Source organism: Vicia villosa, linkage group LG6 (assembly GCF_029867415.1).
Source record: "Vicia villosa cultivar HV-30 ecotype Madison, WI linkage group LG6, Vvil1.0, whole genome shotgun sequence".
Classification (NCBI taxonomy): domain Eukaryota; kingdom Viridiplantae; phylum Streptophyta; class Magnoliopsida; order Fabales; family Fabaceae; genus Vicia; species Vicia villosa.
In genome coordinates, this window is record NC_081185.1 from 155,912,854 (window position 1) to 155,926,473 (window position 13,620).

The 13,620-nt window shown below is 36.8% G+C and overlaps 2 protein-coding genes across 2 annotated transcripts; one reads left to right on the forward strand and one right to left on the reverse strand.

The window, feature by feature from the left end:
• The first annotated feature begins 717 nt into the window (after positions 1-717).
• Positions 718-1,184, forward strand: LOC131615073 (uncharacterized). The gene is made up of 2 exons (XM_058886584.1): positions 718-867; positions 942-1,184. The coding sequence occupies exons 1-2, from the start codon at positions 718-720 to the stop codon at positions 1,182-1,184; spliced, it is 393 nt and encodes a 130-aa protein (XP_058742567.1).
• Positions 1,185-1,649: 465 nt separating this feature from the next.
• LOC131615074 (uncharacterized) lies at positions 1,650-3,015 on the reverse strand. The gene is made up of 2 exons (XM_058886585.1): positions 2,236-3,015; positions 1,650-2,153 (listed from the first exon to the last, which is right to left on the reverse strand). Exons 1-2 carry the CDS (start codon positions 3,013-3,015, stop codon positions 1,650-1,652), a joined length of 1,284 nt encoding a protein of 427 aa, XP_058742568.1.
• Positions 3,016-13,620: the final 10,605 nt, after the last annotated feature.

Below are 13,620 nucleotides of genomic sequence, written 5' to 3' on the forward strand. Positions count from 1 at the left end.
AATCGTCGTGTAATTTCTTTTTTCTGGTAATATTATTATAAAATACTTTTATTTATATTTATTATTTTTTATAAAAATGAATTAAAAAATAATAATTGAGTTGCCACACTGCACGGTGCATGTACATAAAGCTACAGTGCATACGCCAAACTGCATGGCATGATAGAGGAGCATGTGTCATGCAGTGTAGCACTTCCTCTAAAAATTGCATGCATGCGCCACACATAGCGTTGCCTCCTCTGCGTGGTAATTTTTTTTTGTTTGAAAAATTGTTAGAATGGTATATTTGTTGAAAAAGTTCTTACTTAAGACATTTTTAAAAAAAAAAAATCTTATTCAAAAAAGATGCTATAATAAAAGATAAAGATAAAATTAATTGATTCATTATTTAATATTAAAGATAAAAAAATTAAGGGTTAAATGGTATTCTCCCCCCTGCCAATAGGGCGTGTTTCAGATTTCCCCCCCTGAATATTTTTTTTAAAGATCACACCCTCATAAAAATAAAAAACCAATTTAACCACACCCTCTTACCACCATTGCTGACTGGGCAGTTGATTATTTGGTGACATGGCAAAGACCAATTGCTGACTGTGTGTTGTATTGATTTCTAGGGTTCTATTTCTTCCCCATTTCCCCATTTGTACGAGATTCAATTGCATTGTTCTTCCTCACCCTGTTCTTCTTCCTCGTCCGTTCAAATCGTTCTCGCAGGCCATGGTTGGAAGCAGTTCACGCGCGAGCACGGTTGGATCAGTATCATCGCATGATTTGCCCAGATGTGGGTGTGGTAACACGATGAAGATGTGGAGAGCCAACACAGTGCAAAATCCCAACCGGAAATTCTGGAAATGTCGAAGCTCTGGGGTGAGTATGTCTATGTCATGGATATAATATTGATCTTTCTTATGCTAATTCAATTTCCATATCCTTTTGTGTAGACTGTTAATAGTTGTGAACTATTTCTATGGGATGATGAAATACTTCATTTCAGCAAAGGAGAAGCTGTAACTTCACCATTTTGTAAGAAGTGTGATATTCTACAATTGAAATTGGAATCAGTGTCAACCAAATTGGAGAAAGCGAAGATGAAGGTTGAAGTTCAGAAAAGGAAAAACATGCAGCTTAGGATAGTTCTTATTGTGTGTTGTATGATTGTTGTATGTATTTACAATTTCTACTAATCTGTCTAGTTTGGTTAAGTTTGATTGATGTAATTTTCAATGATGTGTAATATACTTGGAAACATCTTTTTAATGGAAGGAGGTTCATGTATTTTTTGAGAGTTTAGTTTGCTGTCAAAAAGGAATAACAGATGCATAATTGAATTGATACCAAAAGCACATTTGTGCATAATTCAGATCATATTTAAATAACAGATGCATAACTGAGTTGATACCAAAAGCACCTTATGTGCATAATTAGTTCATTACTGAAATGCATTAAAAGCACAAATGTGCATAATTCTGTTTACAAGACAAAAGGCACCAACATGTGCAATTCAGTCAATACACAAAGACAAAATAAACAGTCATTACAAAAGGCACCAAAATGTGCAATTCAGTCAATACACAAAGACATAGTGCAAGACTTAGTAGTTACAAAAGGCACCAACATGTGCAACAGACAAAATAAACAGACATAATAAACTACAAGTCATTGATAGACTTCTTTTTAGGGGTCTTCTTCATAGTCTTCTTCCTTTGTGAGTCATTGCCATCACCCTCATCTGTTATAAAAAATGGTTGTTCTGGTGCAGACCCAGGGCCTGTGACAGGTTTTGGTTTTTTAAACCAATTTTCCTTAATTCTCTCACTGACCCTCTTTCTTACTGGTTTCACTTGAGCTTTTCCCTTTCTTTTGGCATTTTCTTCAGCTGGTGTTGCTTTGGCTTGACTGGTTTTCACTGCTTTTGCCTTGCCCTGACTTGGAATTCCCTCACTAGCACTGGCTTGACTGGTTTTCACTGCTTTTGCCTTGGCCTGACTTGGAATGCCCTCACTAGCACTGGCTTGAGTGGTTTTCACTGCTACAGGATTGCCTTGACTTGCAATGCCCTCACTAGCACTGGCTTCAGTTGGATTGGCCTCATTTGGATTGGCCTCACATGTGTCAACACTTGCATTATTAGCAGCCCTCAATTGTCCTTTTTTCTGCAACATAAGAATGTAAAGCACACAATGTCAATTAAGAATGTAAAGCACACAACATTATCAAAATCAATTAAGATTGTACCTTTCTTTTCAAGGCACTTGGATCCTGCACCTTGCTCTTGCATGACTTGATATTATGCCCAATCTTGTCACATCTAGTGCACCTGTAAGACACACCAGGTAGCCTCCTCCTAGCACCTTCCTCTCCAGTTTCCCTAATCCTCAATTTCCTTGGTCTACCAGGACCCTTTTTAAAGTCAGGAGGCAATAGATCTTCACTTTCAACATTAGGCCACATGTCCTGTCCATTTATAGGACTAATAGGAGAACCATAGCACAAAGCATATTTCTCCCTACTATAGCATTCATTAACAAACCACTCTGGATTTTGCTGTCTAAATCCTAGGGCAGCTACAACATGCCTACAGGGTATACCAACTAGCTGCCAAAAATTACATGAACATGATCTTTTAGCTATGTCAACTATAAACTCTTGACTATTATAAGCATGTGTGACTTGAAATTTTTCCCCCATGGCCCATGTTGGTAACCACTGACCACTCATAGCAACCTCTGCATCTAGTCTCCTCCTAGGGATTGGCATGATTTTGTGTGGCCACTTATCAAGTTTCAAAGTAGCTTGGCTACACCTATTCATTAGATATTTCCTAATCCACTCACACATTGTCAATATTGGTTTATCCCTTGCACATAAGATTGTTGCATTAAATGATTCAGATATGTTATTCATTAAAACATCACAGCTAGGATAATAGCTAAAAGCATGCTTACACCAAGATTTAGTAGGCACTCCCATTAGCCATTCCCAAGCATGTGGATCTACAGCCTTTAATGCAGTCATCTTCTACAAGAATGCTTGATGGTATGTGGCCTTGGCTGCTCCCATCATTAGATCTCTTATAAGTTCTCCTCCACCAAACTTTTTCTTAAAATTTGCATACAAATGCCTCAAGCAAAGTCTGTGCTCAATCCTTTCAAACATTTCCTCAAAAACAGCCACCAAACCCTGCATACAAGGATAAATAACATTGTAATTACAAAACCAAATTAAAACTACATAATCAATTGTTAGAGGCAATACCTTTTGCTGGTCTGAGATGAATACATATCTCTTCTCTATTCCAATATCTTCCATTAACAGCTGTATAAACCACTTCCAAGATTCTTTTGTTTCTGTTTCAACAACCCCAAATGCCAATGGAAAATATTGATCATTGGGGTCCCTTCCCACTGCTATCAACAACTGCCCTCCATACTTAGTCTTCAAATGACAGCCATCAACCCCAATAAAAGGTCTACAACCATGTATGAACCCTTGTTTACATCCCTCAAAACAGAAATAGAATGAACCAAATTGATAACACGAAAACGTATCACATATTTAGCTTGATTTACATACATTATTTCCCTATTTTATCTTAATTATGTTGCTTTATGTTGGTATTATGCTGGTATTTTCATTGTTTTAGGTTTTATGTTCGTTTTGAGGACTATTTGTGAAAAGGAAAGAAATGGAGCTAAAATCACTACTATTTGTGCCTAAAAGATGAAAAATGGTGCTGAAATGAAAAGGGGGTGCAAACAAGGCTCAACCATGCTAAAGGAGACCCAAAGGCCCAAAGAGACAAAGTCAGCCCACGAAGTAGTCAATTGTGCGTGGCCCAAATCACCCAAGCAAGTGGAGACGCACGTCTCCAATGATCCATGCCACGTCACCAATGAGGAGACGCACGTCTCCAAGCCCTCCTACATTTCCTCCACTTGAGACGCACGTCTCAAGTCGTGTGCTGGGTCACCCTGAAGAAGTGGAGACGCACGTCTCCAAGGAGTTCCCTATTTCCACGCATTCCAACGGCAGAAGGTCCCCTATAAATAGAAGCAGTCACCTCAGTTCTCGGGGTGCAATTTCCGGCCAACGAAGTGCTGCCGAAATTGTACCGTGCTTATTATTTTCTTCCTGCTTTCATTCAAATAGTTTATTTTCTCACAACAATTTCTACACCGGAAATTGTTGTGAACCTTTTATAAATCTATCCTTACGTTAGATTAATTGTTTTTACTTCCTTGTTTTAATTACCGTCCGTTTAAATTCCGAAGAACGATCCAGCCAACTTGTGGTGGAAGTTCAGTACTCGAAGATTCAATTGGAATTTACATTATTCAGGTTTATTATTTCTCGCCTTTATTTATATTTAATGCATGATATATTATATGTTAATTAATATGCCTAATATTCTGAACCGAATTTATTTATGCATGTTTAACCATATTAATATGTCTGGCTAATTTATTTAGATGTCAGTATGTAAAATAATTTAACCGTAGGGATCCGAAATAAATTGGCTTAATTATGTTTTATTAAATGTCACTTGTTTTTGGTTTGTATGTCTAATTTAATTAGTAAGTCTTAAAACCAATAGAGCGAAAGTTTGAGGGGTTAAGACGGTCAAAGGTTAAAATCAATAGAGCGAAAGTTTGAGATCTTTAGCTGGATAATAGACATAGGACATTAGTTTTAAGGATGGCGAAAGCGTATTAAAACTAATTAGAACTTATTTATTTCCAAAAAGTGTTTTTACACCCGAGCGGGATGGCGAAAGCGTACGTTAGGGATATTAACATGTTCCGAGTCAATAGAGCGAAAGTTTGAGATTAGGAGATTTAAGTAGATAACGACTTCATAAAATAAGCATTTTATTAATTACGTTGTTTTCAAAAAGCGTTTCTAAATCTGGTGGGATGGCGAAAGCGTACATTAAGAGTTAGGATCGTAGTCTGAATCAATAGAGCGAGAGTTTGAGAGGAGGACTTTTAATCAATAGAATTAATAAAGATCTTTAATTGAATTAACACCATAGCCAATGGACCTTCGGATCACCTAAGTTAGATGAAATACATACTGATATCTGTTTGTTATTATATTTTATCTAGATTTAGGATTTTAGTTTCCCCATTTATAAAAAAACCCAAATATCATTAGCCTTAGCTTTACATAGTAACTTTAGATAACGGTAGGTCGATTTATAGTCCCTGTGGATTCGATATCTTTTAAAACTACACGACACGACTGTGCACTTGCAGTTATCCCGACTAATAGACACGCAAAGTCGCGATCAAGTTTTTGGCGCCGTTGCCGGGGACTATTCAAGTCGATATCGTAACTCGCTGTTACACCGTAGAGACTAAGGCATTTTTTTTTCTTTTCATTTACTACTATGTATCACCCAAACTTTTTCTACAACTCCCAACAACAGTATTTCGAGGGATACCAAGAATCCCGTAAATCCGACCTCGAAATACTGTTGGAAAATTTCAACGCGTCACAAACTCATTCTCACCCGAATTACCTCTCCAACTATCAATCCCAACATTTTGAGGAGTCGCAAGAATTATATAATCCCAACCAAACCTATCCTCAACCCAATTTCCTCTACGATCACCACAATAATTATTTTGAGGAGTCGCCAGAACCCCATAAATCCGACCTCGAAATAATAATGGAAAATTTTAATGAAACATCTATGATGACAAGGAACTTTGTGGAAACACAAAATGCGACGCTAACCTACTTCGAGGAACCACAAGAATCCTATAACTCTAACCTTGAAGCATCAATAGAGGATTTCAATACAACGCAAACTTATCATCAACCGAATTTCCTCTACGATCACCACGCCCAACATTTCGAGGAGTCGCAAGATTATCATAAATCCAACCTCGAAAACTTAATGGAGGAATTCATTGAAGCACAAACTCTCTCTAGGCTAGAATCTATGATGACGAAGCACTTTGAGGAAACACAAAGTGCAACGCTAGCTCCCTTCGAAGAACCTCAAGAATCCCATAATTTTAACTTCGAAATATCAATGGAGGATTCCGACGAGACGCTAACTCACTCTAGATTAGAAGCCATGATGGAGCACTTTGAAGAAACCCAAACCGTCCAAAACCAAGAGTTTATCAAACAAAGTATTCAAAACAATGAAACCCTTAGGCAACTGACAACTATGGTTGAATCCCTCGCGACTCACAACATGGCATTAGAGACTCAAATCGCCCAACTTGAACAAAAGCCACTAGGAGACTTACTTGAGGAGTATATTGACATAACCATTAGTGAAGAACAAATTGAAATTCCTGAGGAGAGTGATAATGCGATTGAGGAGAGTGATAATGAGATTGAGGAGAATGATTATGAGATTGAGGAGAGTGATAATGTGGTTGAAGAGATTTCTAGTGAGAAAAGAGTGGAGATTGAGAAAAATCCACCAACACCATCTGAAAGGGAGGTTGTAGAAAAGGTAGAGAGGGAAACACCTATTGTTATTCCTCTTCCCTATACCCCACCAATTCCTTTCCCGCAAAGTTTTATGGAAGCTAAGGTAGACTCCAAATCCATAATGTATGTGAAGATATTGGAAAATATCCACACTAATGCACCCTTATTTGAAGTCTTGCATAAAAAGAGAAATTTAGACGACCATGAAACTAAGGATATCATTAGTGATAAGAGGGTAAGGTTAACCTTTGAGGTGGTCGATAATATCACTAAGCCCGAACTTGAAAAACTGATATTTAGGATAGATCCAGAACCGCCACCACGATTTCAAATGAATGAACCACCCCACAGAAGAAAGAAAGGAAAAGGTGAAGGATATGTGAGATGGCTTGATAAGTGGCCATGGAAAACGAGGTTTGCTAAAAGTTCAACCGAGGAGTCATTCTTAAGAGAACCACCTTGAGTGCTTGCACTCTTAAACCGTCGAGCTATCGACGTTAAACAAAGCGCTGCGTGGGAGGCAACCCACGAGTTTTCAGTTTAATGTTTTCCTTTTATCGTTTGAACTTGCAGATAATAAAGATATGGATCACTTGTCACGTCTCGGTCATATCTAGGTGAAAAATCTATAGACGATCATCTCAAAGATGAGCTGGTCTCCACGCACATTCCTACGAATGTTGCTGCTGGTGGTGACACCATTGATGAGCATGATAGGAGAAGATATTTCCTCCGGACGCGGAGCAGATTTGGTTGTGATAGCCCGCCGGTTGCATCCATATAGGTTCTGACTTTTCTTCTCCACCTTGGATCGAAACATTGAGGACAATGTTTGGTTTAAGTGTGGGGGAGAAGCTTTACCGCTTTCATTTGTTGCTTTATTGTTTTCTAGTTATGTTGTCGAGTCTTTATACGTGATTTTTAGTTGCTATTGAATTTCCCCAAAAAAAAATTTGAAAATTTTAACCTCCAACAAAAATTTGAATTTTGACGCATGGCATACACACTCTGAAAGTATAGAGGTTGTCCCACTTTAGGCATTGTTAGAAAAACTTGGAGATGTTTCAACAACATCGATACCGTCCTGACACCCTAAACCCCCTCATTATGTGATATCAATTTGGATGCCCATTATGTCGAGACCTTAGGCTCAAGTTTTCAAAGTAGCTCTTAAGTAGTTTATATTAGCAGTCGGCACCATCTTAAGCACAAACTACGTAGGGAGTCGATGAATATAAGTGAATGATCCTGTTTTTAATAGATAAATGATTTGATTGAAAAACAATAACCCTCTAAGTTAGGTGACCCTCACCCGGTCATTTAGCCCAACGGTTGTTACGCATATAAGGATTTAGTAATTAGCACCCATTGTTGGTTGGCCTAGAGGTCACTGGTACTGGGCTTGGTAGGGTGGACTACGGTATGATCCCCCGCAACCGCAGTTGGGAAATATGGGGCTTCGCCATTTAAAAAACCAGAACCCCGTGCTAAAGAAAAGAAAAGGATCATAGTCGCTAACCGATTTCCCTACTATGTGCGTGTACGGATAACGGGCTTAATGTGATTGCGCTTGAATGAAAAGAGTGAAGAAAAACGAGAGATACAGGTTGAGTTATAATGGCATAATTCGAATTGGTTTGTATAAGGAGGGAGTTTTTGAACATTGTGTCGTTACGGTATCCTTGGTGTTGATATCTATTTCCTATCGATGTAACATTTGCCTAACATAAATATGATTAGGAGTCGTGTCATGCCCTTGTTTCGAATCTTGCTTAATCATTTTCTTTTACCGTGTGGTTGATTGCTTGAGGACAAGCAATGGTTTAAGTGTGGGGGTATTTGATAACACGAAAACGTATCACATATTTAGCTTGATTTACATACATTATTTCCCTATTTTATCTTAATTATGTTGCTTTATGTTGGTATTATGCTGGTATTTTCATTGTTTTAGGTTTTATGTTCGTTTTGAGGACTATTTGTGAAAAGGAAAGAAATGGAGCTAAAATCACTACTATTTGTGCCTAAAAGATGAAAAATGGTGCTGAAATGAAAAGGGGGTGCAAACAAGGCTCAACCATGCTAAAGGAGACCCAAAGGCCCAAAGAGACAAAGTCAGCCCACGAAGTAATCAATTGTGCGTGGCCCAAATCACCCAAGCAAGTGGAGACGCACGTCTCCAATGATCCATGCCACGTCACCAATGAGGAGACGCACGTCTCCAAGCCCTCCTACATTTCCTCCACTTGAGACGCACGTCTCAAGTCGTGTGCTGGGTCACCCTGAAGAAGTGGAGACGCACGTCTCCAAGGAGTTCCCTATTTCCACGCATTCCAACGGCAGAAGCTCCCCTATAAATAGAAGCAGTCACCTCAGTTCTCGGGGTGCAATTTCCGGCCAACGAAGTGCTGCCGAAATTGTACCGTGCTTATTATTTTCTTCCTGCTTTCATTCAAATAGTTTATTTTCTCACAACAATTTCTACACCGGAAATTGTTGTGAACCTTTTATAAATCTATCCTTACGTTAGATTTATTGTTTTTACTTCCTTGTTTTAATTACCGTCCGTTTAAATTCCGAAGAACGATCCAGCCAACTTGTGGTGGAAGTTCAGTACTCGAAGATTCAATTGGAATTTACATTATTCAGGTTTATTATTTCTCGCCTTTATTTATATTTAATGCATGATATATTAGATGTTAATTAATATGCCTAATATTCTGAACCGAATTTATTTATGCATGTTTAACCATATTAATATGTCTGGCTAATTTATTTAGATGTCAGTATGTAAAATAATTTAACCGTAGGGATCCGAAATAAATTGGCTTAATTATGTTTTATTAAATGTCACTTGTTTTTGGTTTGTATGTCTAATTTAATTAGTAAGTCTTAAAACCAATAGAGCGAAAGTTTGAGGGGTTAAGACGGTCAAAGGTTAAAATCAATAGAGCGAAAGTTTGAGATCTTTAGCTGGATAGTAGACATAGGACATTAGTTTTAAGGATGGCGAAAGCGTATTAAAACTAATTAGAACTTATTTATTTCCAAAAAGTGTTTTTACACCCGAGCGGGATGGCGAAAGCGTACATTAGGGATATTAACATGTTCCGAGTCAATAGAGCGAAAGTTTGAGATTAGGAGATTTAAGTAGATAACGACTTCATAAAATAAGCATTTTATTAATTACGTTGTTTTCAAAAAGCGTTTCTAAATCTGGTGGGATGGCGAAAGCGTACATTAAGAGTTAGGATCGTAGTCTGAATCAATAGAGCGAGAGTTTGAGAGGAGGACTTTTAATCAATAGAATTAATAAAGATCTTTAATTGAATTAACACCATAGCCAATGGACCTTCGGATCACCTAAGTTAGATGAAATACATACTGATATCTGTTTGTTATTATATTTTATCTAGATTTAGGATTTTAGTTTCCCCATTTATAAAAAAACCCAAATATCATTAGCCTTAGCTTTACATAGTAACTTTAGATAACGGTAGGTCGATTTATAGTCCCTGTGGATTCGATATCTTTTAAAACTACACGACACGACTGTGCACTTGCAGTTATCCCGACTAATAGACACGCAAAGTCGCGATCACAAATCTTGGTTGGATGGAAGGTGATGGCCTCTCAATGTTGATCTTTACAGTGTTTCCAGCACTCACCCTGTGTAACTCAGCTGCATACCTCCACAAGTTTGAATATTGTTTGTCTGCATCCCCTTCTATCATTTGTCTTGCTATCATTTTTGCTTTCCATGCCCTGCCCACAGTGATCCCCACTCCATAATTTTGCCTCATATCTTGAATAATATCACTTATCCTCAAATTTTCACAGGTCTGCATTTTCTTAACAACTGCCTTGGCCACCCACTTTGAATTTGCAGTTTTGTTATCCAAAACCCTAGCACATGTGTGGGTGTCCTTTATAGTCTTAATTGCATAAGTGTGCTTGTGGCCCACTTTGGAACATAGCATTAAAAAACCACACTTTGCTTTACATTCAACTCTCACCCTATACCCCTCATTTTTAACAAATGTTATTTCCCTACCATTTAAAACTGTCCACTCACGTATAGCCTCCCTAAAGTCATCTAGGGAAGTGAACTCCATGCCCCACTTAAACTTAAAGTCCTTTGTAAGTTGTTCCTTCTTGAACTTTTCAAACTTTGGTTTTTTGTCATCTTCTGAGTTATCAGGGTCAGAACTATTAAGCTCTTCACTAAGGTATTCCTCTTCATCCTCATCATCACATTTCTTCTTCTTTGGACATGGTAACAGGCCTGCAATGACTGGACCCTCCCTAATTGGTACAGTTACATCAACACCATCAACATCATCAAACCCATCAACAATGGCAGTTTTCCTTTCATCCTCACTATCATTAAAACCTTCAATAACTTCTTCATCACTAACCTCTAAATCAGACACATACTTAGGGATGACATTCCCAACTACACTCGTATCATGTTCAACAAAAATTTCCCCATCCACTTGCATCGCACAACAATATGCAGCAAAATCATAGGCATCCCCATCATTTGTAATCTGAAAGTAATTAGGGTCTATGTCAACTATCTTGGTCCACAGCCTAAAACAACCTTCTACGTACCCCCACCCAGTTACTAAGTTAAGAATATGATGCATTGTCCACTCATCTATATGTTCCCCCGAAACTAAAGTAGAAACGCCACCCCTATAGATCGTTTCACCATTATTATCAATAAACTCTCCTCCATGTCGAAACAGAGCATTAAACAGAACATTGGGCTGAAATGTAAAACGTAATGTGAGATAGAAGAATGCAAACCATGATACAGGCAAGTTACAGACTTCGATTAATGAAACTAACCTCTGAACATTCACCGTTGCCGTCCATTGCTTCGTCTTCCTCCGCTTCCTTCTGCTTCCGGTTCGTCTTCTCCAGCTCCAACAGTGAACCCTAGATTTTCAATTTCACGGGGGGGAACTTAAAGAAAGTTTAAGGAATTTTATTTTTAAAATGTGGTCTTTGCCATGTCACCAAATAATCAACTGCCCAGTCAGCAATGGTGGTAAGAGGGTGTGGTTAAATTGGTTTTTTATTTTTATGAGGGTGTGATCTTTAAAAAAAATATTCAGGGGGGGAAATCTGAAACACGCCCTATTGGCAGGGGGGGAGAATACCATTTAACCCAAAAATTAATTATATTAACACCTGGAAATGTACAAAATAAGAAATCTAAAATATTAAAATCTTGAAACAATAACATATTACTTAATGTTTAGTCAATACAAGATATTGTCATATGTTTAAATAGTCTAATGACTAACAAACTGGTGGAGATGGCCTCGACTTATTTCTAACAGACCATTTAGTAAAAATAAAGATTAAATTGTCCCAACTTGGATTTTATCACGAATAACGTGATATTCGACCTCTATGTGCTTTGTGTGCTCATAAAAGACTGAGTTGGTGGCTATTTGGATAGCACTTCTGTTAACAAAATATATCCTTACTACTTTTTGAAATTGTATGTTAAAGTCTTGGGGAAGGTATCGTGAGCATTAATTGTGTCTCTCAAGTGGAGTTGGCAAATGCTATTTATTCTGCTTAAGAGGATGAGTGAGATACAATATGTTGTTTCTTGTGTTTCCAAGATATGAGTGATAATCCTAGAAAAAAAAAAAACAGAATCTCGTGGTTGAACATCTAGTAGCAGAACAGGTTCCTTAGTCAGAGTTTGCAAATCCAGAGAGAATCAGGTGTGACTTGTGCTTGAAGTAAAGTCCAAGAGCTGGTGTGTTTTTGAGGTAGCGCACTAGCGCAGTATCCTTACGGAAACTTGCATATGAATTTTTGTTGGGTTGAAAAAATGTGAACTGAGCTTGCATACAGAAAAACTAATGTTATTAGGGCATGAATGAGTTAAATATATGAGCTTATTAATGAGATTTTGGTACTATGTTGGATTAGTGAGAGGAATGACATTGTCATATGTTAAATTATGGTTAAGATATATGGGTGTGGAGGCAGATTATGTTCCAAGTAGGCACGCATCTTGTAAAAGGTCTAGACTATACTTATGTTGACAAAGAGATATCTCATGGCAAGACCTTGCAACTTCAAATACTAAGAAGTACTTGAGAAGTTGAGATTGTGTATATCTTTAATGCTACAAGTGGTATCCAGAATATACTTTATGTGAGTAATTTCAGGTAGTTTATTTCCTGCAAAACACAAGTCATCAGCATATACTAAACCGGTAGTAAAAAAAAACTAGTGTTTGTAGTTAATAAGGAGTGGTCAAATTTGGATTGAGTAAAACCTAACTCAATAAAAGTCTAAGTTAATTTATGGTTCCATTTCCTACTAGCTTACCTAAGATCATAAATTTATCTATTTAGCTTGCATACAAGGTTTTTGTTAGAGACCTTTAGCCCAAGTGGAATTTTCATATAAACTTCTTATTCTAAGTCACCATGTAAAAAATCAGTATCAAAGTCAAGTTGGATTAAAAACCAATATCCGCAAGAAGTTATCGATTTAAGAAGTTGAGTAGTGTTCATTTTAATAACATGGCTAAAGGTCTCATTGTAATCAAGACCTTCGGTTTGGTTGAGCCCTTTAGCAACAAGGAATCCCTTGTATCTTTTGATGGTTCCATTTGAGACAGAGTATGTCCCATTGATGAAATTCTATATAAAGCCTTGAAATATTTTAATAAAATATGTAGGAAATTTAAACTTTAAAATAATAACACAGATGTTACTAGAAATATACTACTTCATTATCAAAAGGAGTTATACATAGAGTTTTGGTAACACTAAAAAAAGAGCTTTTAGCTTTTAACTTTTAATTTTTCAGTTTATATTAACAAAAAAACTCTGTTTGGTAACTGTCATTTAGTTTTTAGCTTTTAGCTTTTTTACTAGCTTTTAACTTTTTTCCCAAAAGCTATTTAAAGTAGCTTTTGAGCTTTTAACTTTTAGCTTGTGACTTTTTTTATTTCATTTATACCCCTATTATTTTAACAAAAATACAATTTTACCCTATATATATATATATATATATATATATATATATATATATATATATATATATATATATATATATATATATATATATATATATATATATATATATATATATATATATATATATATATATATATATATATATATA